The 22,914-nt window shown below is 34.0% G+C and overlaps 1 protein-coding gene across 1 annotated transcript in view; it reads left to right on the top strand.

Moving 5' to 3' along the window:
* LOC150094683 (cell adhesion molecule Dscam1-like) overlaps positions 1-22,914 on the top strand; it is a 216,207-nt gene that overhangs the window by 14,138 nt on the left and 179,155 nt on the right. The window contains exon 2 of the mRNA XM_090411621.1: positions 21,549-21,710. Coding sequence (XP_090267747.1) covers positions 21,549-21,710 — 162 coding nt within the window. The remainder of the gene's footprint in view (positions 1-21,548; positions 21,711-22,914) is intronic.

Genomic DNA, 22,914 nt, shown 5'->3' with positions numbered 1-22,914 from the left:
ATACTATTGTGCTGCAGAGGGTGATCAGTTCTATTCAAGTGGTACTCTGAGTTTGAAGAACTATTCAAAAAATATCTTGGGAAAAAGAAAGAAAGATGGAGACGAATATAGTTCAGAAATCCAGTTGTACGTTTGATGCCTTAGGGAATGTGTTTTCCATTGTACATTTCCTTCTCTTTAGTACGATAACGAGGATCAATTGAAATAATTTTCATACTGAAGTGCAAATTTATTTTTGTTTATTCCCCTTTTAATACTCTGTCAACTAAAATCGGACACGTTCTTAGCAAGTGCTGCACAACTCATGTTTGATAGCATAAAAGAACACACTGAAAAAGAATCTGAAATTAATTAATACCAATTCAATACCTTGAAAATAATCAATAACAATTCTGAAGCACCTCATGAAGATCGTGCAAATATTTATAAGTTGTTTCCTCGAGTTACCTTTTGATCTAGTGGGCTGATTGTTACGTAATTAATAATTTACAGTTGTAAATTATCTGCTGCAGATTTACTTCTTTAACGTCCGTAGTAGTTCTCTCGTTGGTTTAACTGACAGGAATGTCATTAAGAAATTCCACTGTAAAATAATTATGTAATGAGCTTCGTTTAAATTACAGCATTACTCGCAAGGTAATCAATCAAATAAACAGAGGTTTGCAGTGCCTCAAAAGTTCTTAGACGTATAAGAAATCGAAAATACTAGTAATAATGCAAATATCGTACACCAGATGAAGGTAAGAAAGACAGGTTGGAATGATCAGCTTAGAGAAAGAAAACTGAGATGATTAAGATGAAACGATTCTCTTGAAGAGATTAAACAAGGTAAGATTCTTCGAAGTAACAGAATATTACAGTGAAGAATAGAAATACAGGAAAGTAATAGAATGTTGCTGTTCTGAGATTGGTAATTAGAAAACCGCAATTATAAATGGTTTTACAGATTTTTGACTATCATTTTATGATAAGTAAAATTATGACGTCTAGACGAATTCTCATTTATTTTAAAACTATAAAATCGGTTAACAAGAACCTACTTAAATAACTCTTCCTCAACAACATGAGCGCCCTCTCAGTCATTCGAAGGAAACGAAATAAAGGAAGCCATTATACGCTAGTAATCATTTGCTGTAGTACTGGAAGCACCATAGAAACTGTGCACTTTTATTTCAATTATAATGCATTTACAGCTACTCCAGATCGCATTCAATTATCTTGCTGAAGTTGCTGACCTCGCTGTCTCCTGCAAGTAATAAAACTGTCATGTTCACCACTATCCACCACACGACTAGGTCTGTTTACTTGCAGATTAAAAAATCTCACGCAAATAACTTGCATTCAAATTACTTTAGGAAGTAACAGAAAGCCGTAGGCGCATGATTCTTTATAAATAAGACTGGTCTTGCCGCCTTTCTTATTTAACCATACACTTAAAGTAATTTTCCTGAGTAGTAGCATATTAACATCGCTCGTGGGGATGATTTGCGTGTCATTAATTTTCCCTGGTGGTAAACAGCGAATGTTCCTAAAAACTTCATAGATGAATTGCTTGAACGACGTCTTGTATATTGCCTCTCTACTTGCATGACTTGGGTGGGACATCTTTTAACATTGCAAAATTACTTGCAAGGGAGGGAGAAAGAGTGACGACTCAATATAGATGGTTGCAGCATACAATAGCTGATCTTTTTTTTTGTCTCGAAGGGACATTTGTCTGCAAACGACCATCAGCAACACTCAAAAATAGATGGGTGTGGTGCCAAGCTGCACACAGAAGGGGGGAGGAGTCACTTTCCAAAATGGCTGCCTTTTATACTACTTTCTAAGATTGATTGTGTGAAATACATCATGAAGTTGCGAGGTTATCCTTAAGATCTATGCACATCTTCAATTATTTTCATAACAACATTAGATGACTAATAGTAAGCCATGAGTTTTCCCCGTTAGGCCAATGAACTATGTTAGTTTAGAATTAACTTAATGTTCTGTTTTAATTTAAGAGTAAGAAAATAATGTAGATTGAAAAGTAATGAATCATAATAATTAAACTTCTTTACGTTAGAAGTAGGCTTGGTAACATTAAAGGTCCGTTATTAAAGATCTATAAAAAGTTGAATTATCTTCCTAAAAAGAGTAAATCTATTAACTATAGCAGGAAGTCATGGCAAGTTACTCAGGCAAATTGGCCATACAATTTGCAAAAATTGTATGTCCAATTGCTGATAGTTTGCGATAGATGGCATAGTATGCAGATGGTTGTGGATATGACCATTGTGTATAAATGGAAGATTAAGTGATGGAGACGCTGTGTTGTTTGGCGCCAAGTGCTCATCCAGAATGAGTCCGTGGAAGTGTCACGTAATAGTAATAATAATATTATAATTCTTATTTCTTTAAACCTACTTTAGGCATAGTAAACAAAGTAATGTTTTACGAGGGTGGTCTCAAACGTTCTCGGCCTAACAATGAAAAAACAAATTCATAATTTCAAAATTATTTTTATTTTTCAACATATGCGCCATTATCCCGTCCTTGTAGTGGTTGTCAGTAAGATCTGCAAAATATCCCTCTACAGCTGCAATCACCTCTTGATTCGAAGTAAAACGCTGACCAGCGAGGAAGAGGTTTAGTTATGGGAAGGGATAGAAGTCAGAGGGAGCCAAATCTGGGGAATAGGGTGGATGTTCCAACAATTCATAGTGCAGATCCCTTAATTTTCCCATAGCCAAAAGACCTTTGTGGGCAGGTGCATTGTCCTGATGAAAGTTTATTTTTTTTTCTTCTATAAACCGGATCCTTTCTCACGAATTATTTCGTCTAGTCTAGTTAAAAGATCAGAATAATATTCCCCTGTTATTGTTTTACCCTTTTCAAGATAATTAATAAACAAAAATGTCTTTAGCATCCCAAAACACAGATGCCATGACCCTTTCTGCTGATGGAACCGATTTTGTCTTCTTTGACTCTGAACAACTGTTCGGATTCTGGTGTTTAATAGTGAATCCAAGTCTCATCCACAGTAATAAATCGCCGCACAAAATCAATTTTATTCTTGTTAAAACGCTCCAAGCACTCTTCAGAGATTTTCATGACGAGTGCGTTTTTGATCTGCTGTGAGCAAGCACGGCACGCATCTTGCACAGATTTTTTCATTTGCAATTCTTCATGCGGAATATATCCAATACGTTCTTTTGAAATGCGTATAGTCTCAGCAATTTCACGCAATTTGACTCGCCGGTCATCCAATACCATAGAGTGCATTTGATCAATGATTTCTGGTGTTGTTACACTTTTTAGACATCCTTCATTTGGATCATCTTCAAGGCTGGTACGGCCACGTTTAAACTCGGCAGCCTATGTCTTAATTGTCGAAAACGAAGGAGAAGAGTGCCCATAAACTTTTATGAACTTCGAATGAATTTCGTTTGGTGTTAAACCTTCTTTTACAAAGAATTTTGTAACCGCACGATACTCAATTTTATCCATTTCAAGGGATACGGACAACACTTTTGCTTCTGACAGCTGTATAAAACAAACTACTTGATGGAATGACTTGCAATTTCACATGAATGCTTATGATATATGTACCAACTTTGAAAAAAAAATATTGCCAATAGTGTTGCCTATGGTCGAGGCCGAGAACTTTTCAGACCACCCTCGTATTAAGTGTTGCAATTTACAAGGATGTCACATTTATACCTCAGGAATATGTTCCTTCACTTCAAACGCTTTTAATATGGTTGAACATAAGCATGTCCCTTAACATATCTCCCTAATGAAAAAGTCCTAGTGAAATGACTGAGGAATGTCAAAGGACAAAAAGAATGGTCTTGACGTATGGTCATTTTTTCAGGTTTATATGGTTCCCACCCACGAAATGCTTTTCTAAACTTACAGTATATCCGCACTGTGGGTGGGCATAAAATACTTTTCTATTTTTATTAATATTATATATTTTTGTATTTTTATTAATTTTTATAGAGTCTAGAAACCCTACTCTACAGTCCAAACATGGAACTTATTCGAGCCACTTCAGACCTTCAGTAAATGGAATGGTAATCTCACACGGTGGATAAAAAACACAATTACGTACACCCATGCCTACGGCGGGATTGGATTCAAACCCGTTCTTTGGAGAGGATACGCTAACTACTCAGCCGACCAGGCCGGCAAAAATCTCCAAGAAGATGAATTGATGTTTTAGACAGAAACTTGATTTGTTACTGTTAAATTAGCATCGCGCATACTTCAGTCATATCTTTAGCAATACTCTGTGTTTTAATAAGAAGTGCGGTCCCACATCAGAATCTATGAAAGAAACGACTTAAAGTTACCGCGATACGTGTATTTTGTATTTCATTCAATTTTTGTGTGTTTTCTCTTTTCATTTATTGAAGTTTATTAATTCACCTCTCCCTAAAAAATTCGGTTTTCAGCCTAAGTATAAACTGTTTGAGCGAGAAGAATTCATTTTATCTACTCTCTCAGCTAATTCCGATATCTTCATCCCTCGGAAGATTTAGAATCGCGAATAACAACCTTTGAGCCAAATTAATAGAGTTCAATGGCATGGAGATTCATTCCTGGATGGAATTAGCGGACATCGAAGGATATTTTCCATCCCTCTGAACCTACTTAACAGAATTTCTAAGTAAATGCACATGAAGCCCCTCGAGACGAGATAGTCGTATCTATTTGCATTACTTCACACTAAAAGGACTTCTTGTGTCATATCAACATACTTATGGACACTGCAGGTTCAGTGACCCCAGATATAAAATTCTGGTAATAAATAACGTAAAATACCTGCTTACAGCGAACTAACGGTAAAGATGGGATGGGGTACTAAATTATTCGCCTAATTTACTCCGAAGACTTCTCCACGAAAATGCACGAGAGCGCTCTGTTCCCGCTCACCTCATTTCCTTGCGAGTACATCCAAAGAAGAAGAAAAGAACCCGAGCAAGAAATTACAATATCAGAAGCAACCTGCTACAACCGCCTGTCAAAAGAAGGGGACTTTTTATTAAATAACAACCCTACTTCCAGGGAGAGAGAGAGATGAGAAAAGTAAGTGCATTCTCTGTTCCCAGCATGGCCTTTGGAGTTTCACAGTCTTGGGTAATTATGTGGAGATCGATTTTTAAGCAACAGAAGAGCCATCTAATCTACGGTGATGCTGCTGATGATCACCGGCAACATCTTTATTTGCTGCGCTGAAATAAGAGACGTTCCGCGCATACGAAGGCCCCACTCGCTCAATTAAAATGAGAAAACAGATAGAGTTTCCGATAGTGGAAAACAAATATTTCACGGTGAACTCGTGTGGCCGTTCTGACAGAGATGTATAACAAAGGAGGTCACTTACAGATAAAAACTATTATTAGCGTAGCGTACCAATTATATCGTCCTGCTGCAGTGGAGAAGGCACCATTCGAGCATTCATCGCTACCGCCTTCCCTCTTAGACTGGTAGATAATTCGCTTTCCCTTTGGTCTATTGGAATTATCGTTTGTAATACGAACAATATATCTAGCGGAGATTGCTAAACAAATCAACTGGCAGACTAAATACGAAGTTTAAAAAAGGTTAAGCTGCGATTTTAATCTACTAATAACACAATAGGAAATGGGTTGAATTGTGTTAATATTAATTTTATAATAAGTTAATGAAATAACGTATTGCTAACAAGTTGAATTAAAATGCTATGCCATGAAATAGCAAGGTAGGAAAGAATATGTTGTTGAGTAACTCTTACAATTTCATAAATTCTATATTAATTTTATCAAAATAATAATAGTAATTATTGCATTTTTCGAAGATACTCGGATACAATAAAAATTGAAACCCTCAATACTTCTAATGCTCATAAGTATTACTAATAGCGCTGCCTTCTACTGGTTATATTAGCAGTTCAGTTTCATCACAGAATTATAACGAATGGCCTTTAATCTTTAACCATTTATTACAAACAAGCTAGATTTGCTGAAGGGACACTTGCAATTACGATCAACATTTCTCAAGGGTTCCAAAGCATCCAGCGAGAGTTCATGTAATTTTCACCTTAACATTGCGGTTGGTTGGTTGATTTTGATTAGAATTATGGCCAAATCAACTAAGTCTATTAGTCAACCCAATGTACAAGGTTGTAACTTTCCCATAAAAGAGCTTTCCCTCTTTGGAGGCATCTGTAGCTAAAACCAATAAACGGATTGAGACCAAATTTTATATTGAGACTTTTGAAGGCATGGGGAGATGGTTTTCGCGAAAAAAAAAATAGTACCAAAAGTCTCCGATAGGAGAAATTTTGGCGCTGGGGAGCCGAAAACAAACGTATAATTACATTAAAGGCAGATAAAATGGAATAAGGCAAGGTAGGACGCATATTGAGCACAATTTGTCAGTCATTCGAATAATTTTATCTGAACGTTCCCAATCCCTTTTTAAGTGGAATTGGTGGCGCTGCTGTCAAGTACGCACAGTAAAATTTGCAGAATCCTTTTTACCTGCATTTATTACAAATATTTGACAGCTTTAGGCTCCTCCAGCGCCAAAATTTCCCCTTTCGGAGACTTTTGGTACTAATTTTTTTTTCGCGGAAATCATCTCCCCATGCCTTCAAAAGTCTCAATATAAAATTTGGTTTCAATCCGTTTATTGGTTTTAGCTACAGATGCCTCCAAAGAGGGAAAGTTATTTTATGGCCACCCTGTATATAAGTTAATTTTGTATATTCTCCAGATATTTAATGCTTCTGTTGCGGCATGAAAAACCCTGCTCCCTGCGTACGAGAGCAGCCAACTCAACATCCGGTTAACAACCTTTATACAGGTTCATTACGGGCTAGACAGGGTTCGAACCCAGATCTTTTCGACCTGAACACACATTTTACGTAAATCATCCTCGTTATTGAGGCGACGGAAGTGCACTGTCGTATTAGTAAAATGATGACTCATCAAGAGAAATGCATTTCTGTTGAATGCTGCGTATGCAAAGGAAACCGAAGGTGGGTAGAAAGAAAGCACACAGTTAGTGAGTCAGCAACTGTACCCGCATTGAACATGTGTTAAGAAACTTTTAATTTTTTTATCTTGTAAGTTTTATATCTGTTTTAGCAAGGAAAAACACTCATTCGTAATATATGTCTGCAGAAAAATAAAGCAATATGCCTAAGTAAAATAGAGACTGGCGTATCAGGGAAAAAAAAGACTTTTCTTAATGGTCGAATGCATAACAAAAATAAACATATTATAATACTGAATTTTTCAAAACTGAAGTTTTTATGTGTTAACATACATCAGCAACAACGGTTTTTCAGTTTCCAGAAAAAACCTTTTTTGCTGATGTATGTTAAATAGATAACTGTCTTCATTCTAGGTGATTTTCGGAAATTGAGTAAACAAAAAAATAATAAACTCTGAGTACACTGATTGTATTGAAATTCGGTATTTGGAAATCACACATTGAGTCCAATGGAATTTCGGACTTGAGCACACGTGATCTGAAACCCATTCTGTTAAGTCATCTCAACGTCGTAGATTTAGACACATTCACACCTCGTTCTTTCCATCTCCTGTAAACATACGTTATACTTTGGAAGTAAGTGGTTTTTCTTCGCGATATTCTTCAATCTCCTCTCATCTCTTGATGTAGTTATTACTTTTCGACCGCTATTGCAGCGATTATTTTTAAAATCTCTGGTTATTATAATACTGTCTCAATACTCTAGCCATGCTTGCTTGATAAGAATTCTTTAGCTATATAAACTATTCGATTTTTGGCCTTCTTTGTGTAGACATACCGGAAGCTAAGAAGTTTCGTGTGGTATGTCACTCATTCGACCCATGTTTAGCAGATGATTAACTGAAATCCACGCACAAACGATTCCTCACACACGAGTTAGTCCCGGAGCTACTGATATATATGCTCTCCTCAAAACGAATTGGAAAATTTTGGAACAGACGAATGCTAATATTTTGAGCCACGTTAAAAATTATTCTAATTTTGGAAATATTTTCAAATAACAGTTTTCTTATAATTTATATTACATTTTTATGGGTTTAAATGGTTATATAATCTGCTAAGCGCGAATATTTAGATTATACAGTACTAATTCATATTTGATCATTATTTTCTACGCAATAAATTAGAACTGCAAATAATTCAACACTTTTTATTTGATTATTCTAATTTTTTGATTCTGAAGTGTAATCTGCCTCTGCTGAACAAAAGAATTTTTTATATTAAATTTCGTGTTTATGATCTCCGCTGAAATTTGTTGTCTCATCTCAATTATAATAATTTCAATCAGACTATTTGAATAGCAGAAGAAACTTTCACCTTTACATATGACGACTGCGACTTTGGGTTCGCTGTGTTTGTGATATGATTAATGTCACTATACAATAATGCTATTACAAAACGTCTTTTGTCATTACATAGTAAAATGAAGTTGCTCAGTCCACCTGTGGAAATATGAGACATCCGCATATTTTATGTATAATATCCTATCTAGGGCAGCAAGCCAAACATGATTTGCATCAAACAAACAGGTCTTTAACTAAGAGTTGTTCAACTATTTGTTTCTTTAATTTTAATGAATTATTTCTTTGACTTTTAAAATTAATAAAATACTAAATATTGATGACCACAGCGCTTATCTTTTCTACATATTTAATATCCGAAAAAGGTGAAATTATATTTATTTAGAAATAATAAATTATCAAACAATGAAAACAAAATAGGAAGACAAAATTACTTTTGTATGTGGAATATCCAAAATAACTATTACAAATACATCCGTGCGTGTAGTTTTCACCAAATCCTATTCTTTGGCACAGTGTAGTAGAAGATGGTCAACGCGCCTCTGGTGGAATTTCCTCTTGAAGAGAAAGTACGAAGCCCTGAAGAGGTTTCCAAAGCTACTCGTTGAGCACATCTTTCCTGTCTTCCGTGCGAGGTGTGCGGGAATGAAGTCACCGCAGCGAGATGTTCGATCGATGAGTCATGAACTTACAAAGTGGATGTCCTATGTGGTCGTCAGTGTCCATAACAATGGATTATCGGTAGCTGAAAGATCAGCTGACAGCGCAACTAGTTCTCGATCTTATTCCTGATGCTTGTACTTAGTCATGAAACTCCACTTTCTAAAATATGAGCTCTCCCTCAAGAGAAAATCACTTCTGATAAACATACTGTTCAAGAAGCCTTCTTGAGCAGTGGTAATATTTATAGTCAAGGTCATTAACGTGATAATGTGATAGTTTGGAAGTGAATTTATTTCAGGATGATTGATAATTGACTGATACAGCAATTTTATAGCAATCCTGTCTTAAGAGGGTTGCAGAGCCTATCGCGTATCCGTGTGGAATAGTTAAAATAAATGCCCGAACTTACCATCCAGGTATTGCAGGATATACAAAACATGTGTTCAGTGAAAAGTATGAGGAAATAGGCTTACATAATGTCTTCAGAACTGAAAGTCATAAATTTTAGATCGCTAATAATTAAGAAATATATCCAATATACTCTGAAACATCTGACAAGGGCTACATTATTTACACGAATCCTAAACATCGTCATGTATATCACTGTAATGCGATGAAATGTGTCATTTTCGGAAATACGGCTGTATAACAGAGTGGTTCTCCACATAACTTAGTATTGCAAATGACCTTTACAAAACGTATATATCATCCTCAAGGGTTAGCAACTATTGGTCAAAGAAATGGAGGTAAGAAGCATGAAATGTTACTCTAAACATTCTCTAGATGAATGGTTATTATCGTGAAAATACGCTGTTACAGGATATTTATTCATTGTGATAATGATTAATGTCACTATACAATAATGCTATTAAACACGACTTATCATTACATCGTGAATCTTGTTTTAAAGAAGTGAAAAATGCATATTTTCCAATATGTCTGATCCACTAGTAGCACACGAATACTACTCAAAAACTATCTAGTGGTCAGATCTAATAATGGACAGTATCTGATGTATGGTACATAACTGTCAAAAATGTTGTTTAGACAAATAATATTTAATAATTGGTTGTAGGGTGGAAAGAAACTGTGCAGGCAAGCGTTAAAATATGCAAAATACATAAACGAAATACCAAATCATCATTCTGGTATATTTGTGTAGAATAAAAGAAATATTTTATGCAAATAAAAAATCATTTTTAAAATCTCTGCAATATTTCATCCACCCAAATGTCATGACAAACGGTATTCCTTTTATATTGAGAGGATAAAGAAAAAAAACATATCCAGGTAATCTACTTCAGCAGAAGATACAACAGAGATATACTCCAGCTATATCTGATTCCTTTGTACAAGTCTATACAAGACCACTGCACAGTAATAACAAAATTAGAATTCTCTATTTTAGCCCCTTTATATTAAAAAAAAGATTGTGTTTCATATGCACGTAAAACATGCATATTACCTTCACATAGTTATGCGGTTTGGCAATAAAAATTATTTTGTTTTCTATTGAAAATAATACATTTCGTTTATAAGTTATCATTCAACAATTTAGAGAAAATATTTATTAAATCTCGAAATATATTATGTTTGTATTTAAAACCCTTCACATTATACTATCAAATAATGGCGAACTTCTTGTAATGAATATGAATTTCTAGTACAATTCAAAGCAGTTTTTTTTTTTGAAAAAATGCACATTATATTGTGCTAATACAACTAATTGTTATCGACAAATGATATAATTTCTAGTCTTGTCCATACAGACAATTTTTCTCCGAGTACCAATATCATTTTAAGTGATTTTAATTAACTTAATTTTAAAATAGTTCACTTAAAATAGAATTAAAATTTTTAAAATACTAATGAGAAATTTGACCATCTGAGAGTACACAAAAAAAAAAAAAGATGTGCGCTAACTTAATGCTGATAAGAAGCACACTTTCAAACTAAAGTAAACATTCAGTTAAGAGAGATTGGGAGACAACCGATGCATCGACCGGATATTACTACTTCGCAATCGTTTCTTCAGCAGTGCGTTGCTGGAGATACAAATTAAACAAAGAGTGGTATATCAAATAGCTGGTTCCACGTTCTTTCTCTCTTTCTCTCTCGCAACAGCTGCACAAAAAAACGTCGATGGTAAACGGCTTAATTAAAATTTTACTACGCTGTTTGTTTCAACACAGCCCCGAACACCAAAAGACAAAGCGAAGGAAAAAAAAAAAAAACAGGAAAAAAAAAAACTTACAAACAAAACTTGAAATGACAACGCTGTGATTCACGTGGACCATCTCCTCAGAAAAAGATTGCAGGTTGATATATAATTAAATTTTTGCTTTTCTTGTTCTCTCTGGAGTTTAGAGGAGTTGCAATCTCGAAGAAAGAAGCAGCGATTTACTGATTTTGTCATTTGAAGAGGCAGACAGCATTCTGTCTTTTCTTGTTCAACAAAGTTGGCCCCTGTAATGTTACGTTTGCTGCTAGTACGTGATGTAATGCAGAGAAGTGGCCACTATGGCAATGTCAGAATTGAAGTTTGTATATTTCAAGGAGGGCAGAGATTTTTTTTCCTTATTCATTTACTCATTTACTAGTCATCCCCCTCCTCCCTTTACTTTGTATATCTCTTCTTTCAAAGTAATGAAAAAATATTTCATTATTTCTATAATTTGTTTTGTCATTTGAATGCTAGTCCTACAGTTGTGATGCAAATGAAGACAATGATTTTTCGTAATTATCTGCATATCTTTTTTTTTTTTTTGTATTTTCAAGAGATTAAATTGCAAACAGTAGTCATTTTTAATCTCAGTTATCTTTCGCGTGCAATGATGACTGCTGAAAGTTACATAACTTCCTATGGCTTTTGAAATGATGCTTATCTTAAGTGCTACCCCTCAGAAGAATGTTTAATATGTTCATATTCATATTCAGTTTCATATTTTGCAATATTTAATATTTATATGAGCCAATAATTCTAGAAAGTTCAGTATCTTAGTTTCCTTATCCAATGAGTCTGAGTGTGCAGTGTAAGTGGTAACGATACCTCTTATTATTAAAAAGTAGTCGTCGAAAAATGCGTTTCATCTAGAGCAAAAGGAATATTTAGCTTTCCTCCTCCGCATCTGATTGGATAACTGCTGAGTTAACCAATCTAATTGGTAAATTTTTCATCCTAAAAACACACAAACTGGCCTGGGAATACACTCAAGCGATGACATAGCAGAGCAAAGAGATGGGTTTAACTCCATTGGCAGACAATTAATAAAGCTTACATTAAGTTTCTGTTTACATGCTATTGAGCCTAATATAGGCTTAATGTCATGTCACGATTAATATCTTCTTCAAAAGAAACGAAGATGAAATTTATTTATCTAGTGTGTACTTTAATAAATCTTTAGATTTTATAAGAAAAATGCAGGATAAGAATTTGATCAATACTCTACCTATAAGCATCTGACGATTGTTTATTTTAATGTTCCGGTGGTATGGAAGGCATATATCTGACGATACCATTTTATGAACTGAAGCTGTTAAAAATGTTAATATGCTATATTTGCTCTTATATATTCAGTTTTGTTGCTAAAGGTTAAGATGATTATACTGATATGTTAACACTGATTAAGAAACGACGACTTTTCCAGGAAACGTAGAAATTGAAGCTCGTGATTTGTGTTACTCATATAAATCTAACCACAATTCTAGATCAAAAGAAATCTGTGTTATACATTGCGCTACTGATATTTAATATTACAACGTATTATTTCTATCTGTAAGTCATCATAAAATTTAAAGTACTCGATCTAGGATACTTAAACAATGAGGTTGGAGAAAATGCAGTTTTTTTCATGATTTATGTTTCCCTCCTTGTTTTCCAATATACAGTCTTGTTTATTCTACTCGTGTTTATCTGGAGGGGGAGAAAGAAAAGAATGGAAATCCTCACAAGAAAGGAGAATAGATAATCATACAAACTATCAACGATCAAAAATACTAATTCTTAATATTACTGCAAAATTTAATATCAAAGTACGCGATCAAAACTATGTTATCTCTGAAGCTTTCAAGAAGATGAAAGTTTATCATATGGATTTGGAATTTAACATTTCTTTATTTCATTTGCTTAATATTCCGGTGTGTTCGTATTATTAGAAGAAAATGATGAACACCAAACGCGTCTCTGTATTAGGTTTCATTTCACAAATATTAGATCAGTGATTAATATGATTTAAAACCTCCTCCAAAATAAATATTACAAAAAAATCTTTTCAGTGCTCCGTTGGTGATAAAAAGTTGCTAACTACGTTTCTTGCGACAGGATTGTGCACACAATAAACCAGACTTGAAAACATAGTATGGTCACACATAAATGCAACTGAAGAGAAATTAAAAACGTAACATTGTTGCAGCCTAAACGGACAGACAGACATTTCAATTAAAATTCTGCCATCTGTGTACAACACATTGGCAATAGAGATCTACTCATACGCCGGAAATGGAATGAATATTGTGAACATCCTACAGTAGGGCTTCAAACAAATTAAATTATTAATTATAGACCGAATATAATGGTGGGAGATTTGGTGACATCAGATTTCTAAATGAAAAAATGATATATTATAATTTACTTTCAGGAAATGATGATAATGATGATTGATCATCCCTGAAAGGAAATCATGATTTGGCTAAATATTGAATGACATTTGATATTTCTGTTACGTATCAATAAAGATTTCAAATTGCATGACTAATTCTCTCTGTGGTAGTCACGACTAATTGTAACCATACAAATAACACGTAAATGATGATTTTAGGCAAAAACATCAATTTACTGATGTTCTAATTTATATATGTTCTGATAGATAAGAGGCAGCAACCTTAACTATTAGTAAAAAGATATAAACTAGATTTTATTCAAGCTGCCTAATAAGCTGAAATCTAATATATGTTTACAAAGTAATGGAAGCAGAGGGTTGAGAATTCTTTGTTTATTTATGACTTTATTTTAAACTCGCCAAATGAATTCAATTACGCTCATTCAGGTGTGCTCGAAGAGAAAACGGTAACCTCACAGAACGTGTTGCGAAATCCGGGACACTAAAACTAAGCAATAAATTTGAAAACGCAACTAAGCAATAAATCTAACTTTAGTTATTGCACTTTTAGATATGAATAAATGAAAAGATGCTATCTGCTTGTTTTTTTTTTTCAAAAACGAAGAGAATATTTGCAATAATAATGTCCAGTACATGACTAAAAGAACTTGGTAATTCTAAATTTAAGAAGCATATGATGTATCCTTCTGTGCTTTGTGAATCGAGGAGAAAAATTCTACCCAAACGTGATGTCATCACAGAAGCCAAAATAAACATAAATCACTCAATGCATGCTGGGATTACTATATTTAGGTATAGCAGTTCGATTTTGTTATGAAAAATATATAAGATTCTCGTGATATGTTTGAGATTTTGAGCTTAAGAGAATATACTCAAAGATTATCAACTCATTGACCAAGTTAAATACAAAACAAATCGAACTTACTGAAGGATAAAATAAAACGTTTTTTTCAAACTGAACATCGAAATGTAATTGGGTTTACTTTTCTCATTTGTTGCTTAAATTGTACCAACTCTTACGCTAAGGCCGTAAGAGACTTTGGAACAGACTGGGAAAATAATTTTGCTTATTGTAAAAAGTGTTCCTGCCATTCTTGTGGGCACATAAGTTTGACTACGTTATCAAAATATTTTGCTTGATTATATCGATGAAGTAGGTGCAAGTCCAATTATTAATAATCTTTAATTGATCAAGAGCGAAGTTCACGGATTAAAACGATGATAGTAATTTATCTTCAAAAAAAAACACATTAATGCTCATATTACAACAACAATAAACTGTATTTGTAGCATAACAAATTGAACTTCACAAATTTCATTGTACAAAAATTTAATCAAATAAAACAAATATTTTGTCTGGAAATTACTCTGACCCTGTGTTTAAGCTTTGCATGTTATTCTTGTAAAATCCTGTCAACCCCGATTTATATCAGCAAAACACTTTCTGAAAGGAAAAAAACGCATAAACGATCCTTACCGTATAAACGGAAATTCGATCCCACATATTTCGTAATAATGATTGTCATCGCTTCTGACTATCCACCGTTCAAGATGCTTTCAAAAGATGTGCCTTGTGAGGGTATCCTATACAGCGAGTCCTTGTTTAGAAAGTCTTGGTTTTATTCTTGTTACCACTTAATACTATTTTATAAATCTCCGACTGAATGCATCTCAACAGTAGATATTCATCGTAAAATAAAACAAATAAAATAGTCATTTCTTTAATCTCCACTTTACGTAGTCTTTCCATTACTGTGCTTCTTCTCGTACATTTGCAGCAGCAACAACAAACGTTCATTCCCATTAAAGAATTGTTCTGTGTGGGTTTAATTCATCAATACGAAGATATAAATCCGATTTCGACTTGCAGGTAAAATGAGCTAAACTGGAAATATTATAAATTTCCATCTCAGTGATAGCATTTAGCCTATATATGAAATTATCGTCAAGAGATATTTGTTACTCTAAAAATATCACTATTGACAAACTGTTAATTATTTAACATAATTAACAGTTTGTTAATTATGTTACATGAATTCCAAATCCATTTAACCATATAAGCTATTTTAATCATTCAAAAGACATTTTTTTCCTTAGTTGCTAACGAAAAATTCGTCACATGTTTCGTATCGTTTTCGGAATTCTTAGTATAATTACAGAAGACTATCAGACACACAGCAAATCAGTATTCAATATATTCAGCAGACTCTTTAATACGACGGGGGGAAGTTTCTTGACAAATGTCATTGTTCAGTCAGAACTAAAACTGAAAGCTATATTATAGTAAAGAATCCAATTTTAAAGTTCCATCTACATACGGATGAAAGAGAAGTGCAGGAAAGAAAGCTTTAATTATAATTTGTAATTTTTACAAAGTTGGCTGTTAAAATATTGGGGATTTGGATGGCGTTAAAATATATTAATGCGGTCCTGTCAATTGATTACTTTTCGTATGAAACTGGAGGTTGAAGTTGAAATATTGAAACCGTCATTGTAGTCTATGTATATAACAAGTAGGTTCTAATATTAAAAGAAATGATGAAACTAAAACGTAAACTCAAGTATTGTATTTATTAATTAGATTATTCGCTTATTTATTAATTAGAGAAACCTAATTAATAAATATTTTATTATTAATAAATTATTATTTACGTATTTATTTATTAAAAAGGCGGCGATAAGCAATTTGACACGTCATTAGCCTTATGGAGGCATAAAGCTCAACAGTGCTATAAACAAAGTGCTCTAAAAGTTCTCTGAAAAAATGAACAATACAGTCCGATTATTTAATCAAAACGGCAACTAATCTCTAAATTTTAAAATTTCCATGTTCTAATAATTGGTCGCTAAGATCGCTCATAGGCAAGAACTATAGTTCTGGCCTAGAATAATTCTTACGGTTCATATCGTTGCAATCCAAGATGGATCAATGTCTTCTTAGTGGAAACTTGAAACAGCTTTTCGAAGCTTCAGTTTTCATTATGTTTTCGAGAGTTATATGAAATAATAATTATCGCTTAACTACAAAAGTTTTATATATATCCGGTTAACACGAATTCACTGTAAAATCCAGAGATGGTTAGAGGAATAAAGTTCTTTTTTTTCTTATATCAATGCAGTATCAAAATAGGGTTAGGTTGAATTCTTTGGTATATATTTATAAACATTTTTCACGTGAAGATAACAAAAAAGCACTCCATAAAAATCAAAAGATGTTCAACCACCACTAATAATAAAAGAATGCTGCGAACATGTAGTGCTTTTCCGGCAAAACGTCTGATTTTTCAATTATCTTACTGTTAACAAATGGCTGTTAGCTAAATATTATTTAGTTGGATTGTGGTTCAACCGACAGCGAACAGAAAAATATCTATCAGACTTTTCAAGACTTCTGGTTTTCTGAAGATTTATATCCAACAGTTACAAGACGGCGCCACTGAATCGAACACTAAAAGAAAACAATTTGTTTAAAAGCCTCTCACGATAAGGAAAAATATAAGAATCGAAAACGAATGGAAATGAAAAACCAATCAGCGTATTAAATTCCTAAAATTAATGCACAAAGGGAACTAAGACACTTCTTTTTAAAATGCCAAAATTATTTAAACACGAGCACTTTAAAAGTATTTTTCAAAAAAGCAATACAGAGTACCGAATTGTCCCTTCGGAGCTATCAGATGAGCTGCTTATCAATACCCAAACACTCCCAGGTGTATCCAACTTTTCCGACAACAAACATCCTGTGAAACCTGCCATTTGAATTGGAATATTCTCATTCACTGCAATTTGTCCGCTTAATGGGAGCAATCCATCTTAAATGTTTAATTTAGATCTCGCACGGAAATGCACAGCTGTCAAGAATTTTCCGATAGACTCTAATTAGCGGAGAACTCTGTTCAGTCGTCCAATTGTTATCGCTGGAATAAATCTTTCCTGCACGTGCTCGCTTGTCTATATATCACAGAATCATATATATATATATATATATATATATATATATATATAGTTCTATGAGAGAGAAGAGGGGAAGAATAGATGTTTAAGAAATAATTCTTAAAAATTCATTTCAACAAATCTTAACTGTTTAAGTACATAAAACTTAAAACTACCAATATCGTAAAAGTTATTTAAATGCTTATTTGCCTTCTCTCTATTGGAAGTTGCTGCACCGCATAAACCAATTTTGCAAACCCGAAATACATACACGCATATATTACCTTCCATTACAAGTTCTTATAAGAACTGGGCGATGGACTGAGTCCTTGACTCTTTATCCTGTCATATGAATGAAGTAAATCTGTGTGGATGGAGTGTTATTGAGCTAAAAAGCTCTAGTCATGGCTGGGTAACGGCAATAGCCGAGCCTCAGTTAAAACTTCATTGGCTACAGCATTGCCATTTGTTACCCTGATTAGTAAGTAAAGGGTAAAATCTCAAAAAATCGGACGATCTCTAGGCCACTCCATAGTGGGCGAAAGACCGTCCATGTCTCAGCGTTGGTTCCACTCATTGACGGCCGCCCCGTCCAAGCACCCCGACGGGCTCCCCGTTTAAGCAGAACCGCTCAGCGTTGGTTCCACTCAGTGTCGGCCGCCCCATCCTAGCACCCCGATGGGCTCCCCGACTCCTGAGCAGAACCGCTCAAATTCCGAGGAAAATAATTCACCGACAAGAACCCCTCAGCGGGCCCTGCCGGAGAACACCTTCCCCGGAGACTCAAGGTGCTCCCTTAAGGCAAAAACCCTAAGGGAGCGAACTCAAAAACTCACACCCAGGATAACAGCAACAGCCGAACCTCAGTTTACTTCCTTGGTTCAGCATCGCCATTTGTTACCCTGGAAGTCCTAAAAAGGACTTTTTTCCTTACATTCTTCCATTACAAGAATTATGCAATTATTCTAATATAAATGTAGTATTTATTTTATAAAATGGTGTATAAGCTAAATTAGAAATTAGTAATTCATTTCGTTTAAATTTATTAGAATACCCTAATTATTTTATAAACAAAATTTATGTTGATTTTTTGCTTAAGTTATGGAAATTTTAATTAAATCAACTGGCGATTTATTGAAATAAATAAACTATGATATGAATCATAAGAGAAAATGGTTAGTTATAATTGCTCTCATACAAATGCGCCGAACAAAAATATGGTTGTGAATATAAAAAAATATCCAAATTTGCAAACCCGAAGTAAGCAAAATTTTTTTTGTTTACACATCTACATAATGAACTGGTTAGTTTACATAAATAGGAAGATAAATAGAAGTAACATATACATCAGAAGTCCAGAAACGGTATCGTATTTATTCACAAGTACTCGAAGCAAACAAATAAATAAACAAAAGAGTAAACAAAACCAAAATGTGCAACTCAGTTTCATAAAAGTGAAATTTTCTTTGTTAGTTCTCTTTTGATCAAACGTAAACTCGTTAGGCCTAAAGGTACCTTTAAAATCTTAAAACTCATTAAGTTTGCACACACACACTAACGTCAGTAGTCTTATTAATGTAATCCATCTTAAAACTATTGATCTTTTCTTTAGTCGCTTTACGCTTGCCCCGACCCCAGCGCTACCTAATGAAATATGGGATGTTTTTCAATTCAAAGGAGAAAACGCACTTAACACTTTGATCGATACGGGGACATAAAAAATAACTTCTCTAATTAACTCTCTTCTTAACTTTGTTCCTTAATTTGTAAAAATGGTGACCAGTTCTGTGTAGCTCAGTACATTATGCTGTAATCCTCTCCTGAGCAAAGGAACACAAAGTGCCTGTGCGTGTTTCTTGTGTTTGGGTAGCTAATTACTAAAGAAAGTCAAGAAACATGAAATCGTGAGGGATTAACTCAGGGAAGGATACACCCCCTTCCAATTAAATCACATATATTGTCCTCGTTTTCTAATTAGAATATAGCTGCTTCTGTCGTGCATAGTTTCAAACCCCTCATCCCCCACCTGAGCAAGACAATGGCAAAAGGACCCAAATTAAGCGTGCAATGTCGGTCATTGCTTGCATTATTTCAAATGCTGTACTACCATTCGAATCTCTTATTGTCCGATGCTTTTAAAAGTACTTTTGACAGCGATGTACAAAAAATTACAATTCTTCTTTGTATTTTCTTTTTTGCTGATGTTTCCTCTGGATAAAATCAACTATTGCTCAATAATCAGTAGAATAAATATGGTCGTTGTGCTCGGACTACTTTATTAGTAATCATGTATTACATGAAAACCTTTTAATAAGTTGTAATTTGATATAACCGCCAAAGAACTTTTTAAAGCTACTAATTGTGGATCAAAGTCCAGACAACAAATCAAAGTTCAGTGAACTTCGCTCTTCACTGATAAAAAAAAATACTCTTGTTGAAGATTAATTTCATTAAAATTTATTTCTATCGAAAATAAAAGATTAATTATTACTAATGGGACAAAGATGTACTCAAGTAATGAGTTTTTTTTATAAGATTCGAAAGGATTAGAGAGTATCCTACAGCTCAAAATATAATTCAGCTTTCGTTTTGAGCCATTTAATTCTAACAAATTCTAAACTCAAAATATACTGCTTACTGGCTTGTCCAATATACTTTTTTCCTGTAACTCCAGTTTCATAATATCTCTACTTATATTTTCACTACACACACACACGCTCTCTTTTTCTCTCTCTCGATCTTTTTCTTTACTTACATTGGTTGTTTTCTGCCGGTTCCTACACAATACGTGACTTTCTTTGATCCTAATGAAACTCTCTTCGCTTGCAAAGGTATTTCCCATATTCTGTGTTCGATAAAACGTCAAGTATAACTACTACATGGCATTTGTATCTTGGACCGTATTCACAGTGCTTTCTAATGATAGATCATTCTTACCAGGTAGTACTACCTTCCTCTCTGCAAAATATTTTGAATATTTCCTTTCTATTTGAATGTTTCTTTGTAACGTTATTTTCAGACCTCTTCTTTCTAATTGATTTTACCTTTCTTCCATGGGTATGCCATAATTAAGAAGGTATCTGCGAGCAATGATTTCCTTAATTTCTTCGTAGACTGAATCATAGAACAAAATCATAAATACTAATAAAAATCCGGGCTCGAGTTAAGGTGAGTAGTGTTAAATTGGACAGAATTACTGCAAAAAGTATTAAAGCTATAAAACAAATCGAAAAATTAACAAATATCCTCATTGCGCGTATTCGTCAGAAGATCAACCTGTTTGGGGGAAGAAAAGTCCAATTTTCTGGGTGGGTGGGGGGAGCGAAGGCTGATTATTCATCTTCAGTCGGAAAGGACTTGAGTACGATCCCTCGCATTCTGAATATGATTCAAATCCGGGCCTTTCTCGAGAAAAATCTTTGCAACTATTCTACCGAGGCTCAAAAAATCCAGGAAAATAAATTAAAAAATTTTCCATAATCTAACTAAAATAATTATTATAGCCGATTATCAATATTGAAGTTATTCTTATCACATAGGTGTTTCCTAAAAAAATAAAATGTCGAATTTCATCATCATATTTATCTTACATGTATTCAATATCTTTCACACCTGGCAAGAGTATACTTGGATGATTCGAAGTTTTCTTTGGATCATCCAAGATTTATTTTGCGTTTGCTTAAACAGTACAATAAAAGTACATAATATTAAAATACCTATTTGAATAATGATGCAATCATTATTCCAGTATTCCAGTTTCTGTACGTATCTAGCATTTTTATTTCAATGCAACCTAAGTGAAAGTTTTGGAGATTAATGAAAGTTTTGTCAATATTTCACAACATGAAATATCGACAAATTTGATGACTCCACCAGGTGTCGTTCTTTAGTAATCTGCCTTGGTAGCTACTAATTTGTTACGGTCATCAATCGAGCATATTAAACTGACACAGCCATAAGAACAAGCATCGTAAATTAACGATTTTTATCCCTCTTTGCTTTTCAGTGGTCCATCAGAAATATATCGCTCAAGTGTATGACGATTATGTCATCCGTAAAAGTACGGGAGTCCTTCGCTGTCACCTCCCATCCTTCGTCCGGGAATACATCACCGTTGACTCGTGGATCCGGAATGATGGGGTGGTACTGAGAGCTTCTGACGTTAATGGTAAGTGCCTTCGATTATTATTTGTCAGTTACGTCAGAATGTGATGACCTTTAATAGCGATGAGAGGTAAGATAGATGTTCTTTTCATCTCCGTTCCGTTAAGGAACTCGGAATAATTAAAAAGGCTGATGAGTAGTCATTCAGAACATCTTTCTGAAGAAGAGCAGCTCAATGTTACTCCGCCTAAATATTCTGTTCGGGGAACTGTTATTGCTCTGACTCTTCTGTAAAACGAGGAAGTATTAGTTGCTGTACCACAGCAATAAAAAGTTAATTTGTTGTTCAGAAATAACCTCGCGTACTCCTGTTTATAATGATTATTCACTGGCAAGAGTTAAACTCCAATGTGTAAAGTTTTTCTCTTTAATGTGCAAAGATCAAACATTGTTCCAGTGGTGATGAGGATGAATGAAACAAACGACAGTAGTTTAAAAAATTGGTTTGTTAAACTCATTTTTATATGTGATAACGTTTGAAAGAAATATTTATATTATTCTAAGAACAAAAGATTTTTTTGATTAATGCCGAATCAATTCTTTAGCTTAAAATAGAATAAACTTATTCATTGCAGCTTTTGTATTTCGTTATTCGTTTTATGTCTCAGAATGCAATTTTTACCCTGTAGTTATTTGAGTCAGGTATGACGTTTCGTTTATTTTAACGAAGCAAATATAACATTTAAAAATATTTTAGTATTTTTGTATGTATAATAATGTACATTGTAGTAAAACATATATTATGACGGCTGAAATAGCAGCATACATTGTATATATCAATTTAATCACATGATAAGTAACAAAAACTATAACAAAGTGTGTGTGTCTAAAAGTAATTAGAGTCAAAGAATGCTGTTGTTGTGTTTCTTAAGCGAAAGAGTTCGTATTTCTTGGGAATAACTGTATGGAAAAGCTACTCCAAAGAATACAGCATAAATAGATGAAATGAAAGAGGAGGAGATGAAAGGTTAAATATGGGCATGAAACGGATGTATTCGTCAAACCAACTGCTCACCATCCTCTATAATTCTATCTGGATCCTTTGTATTCACGTATCCAGAAAAGTCCCAATACAGAAACAAAGTCTGTGAGAACGTGATTAAAGATAGTCTGTTAGAAAGGGTAACGGTCATCTGTTAAGTGAATTTCCCTCTTCTGGTTACCACCAATAATTCTTCAGGGACGTTTTGATGCATTGTCTCTAACGT

The sequence above is a fragment of the Typopeltis vanoorti genome, chromosome 21 (genome assembly GCF_054136105.1).
Source record: "Typopeltis vanoorti isolate ZY-2024b chromosome 21, IOZ_Tvanoo_1.0, whole genome shotgun sequence".
NCBI classification, from domain to species: domain Eukaryota; kingdom Metazoa; phylum Arthropoda; class Arachnida; order Uropygi; family Thelyphonidae; genus Typopeltis; species Typopeltis vanoorti.
This window is presented reverse-complemented; position numbering and strand designations above follow the sequence as displayed.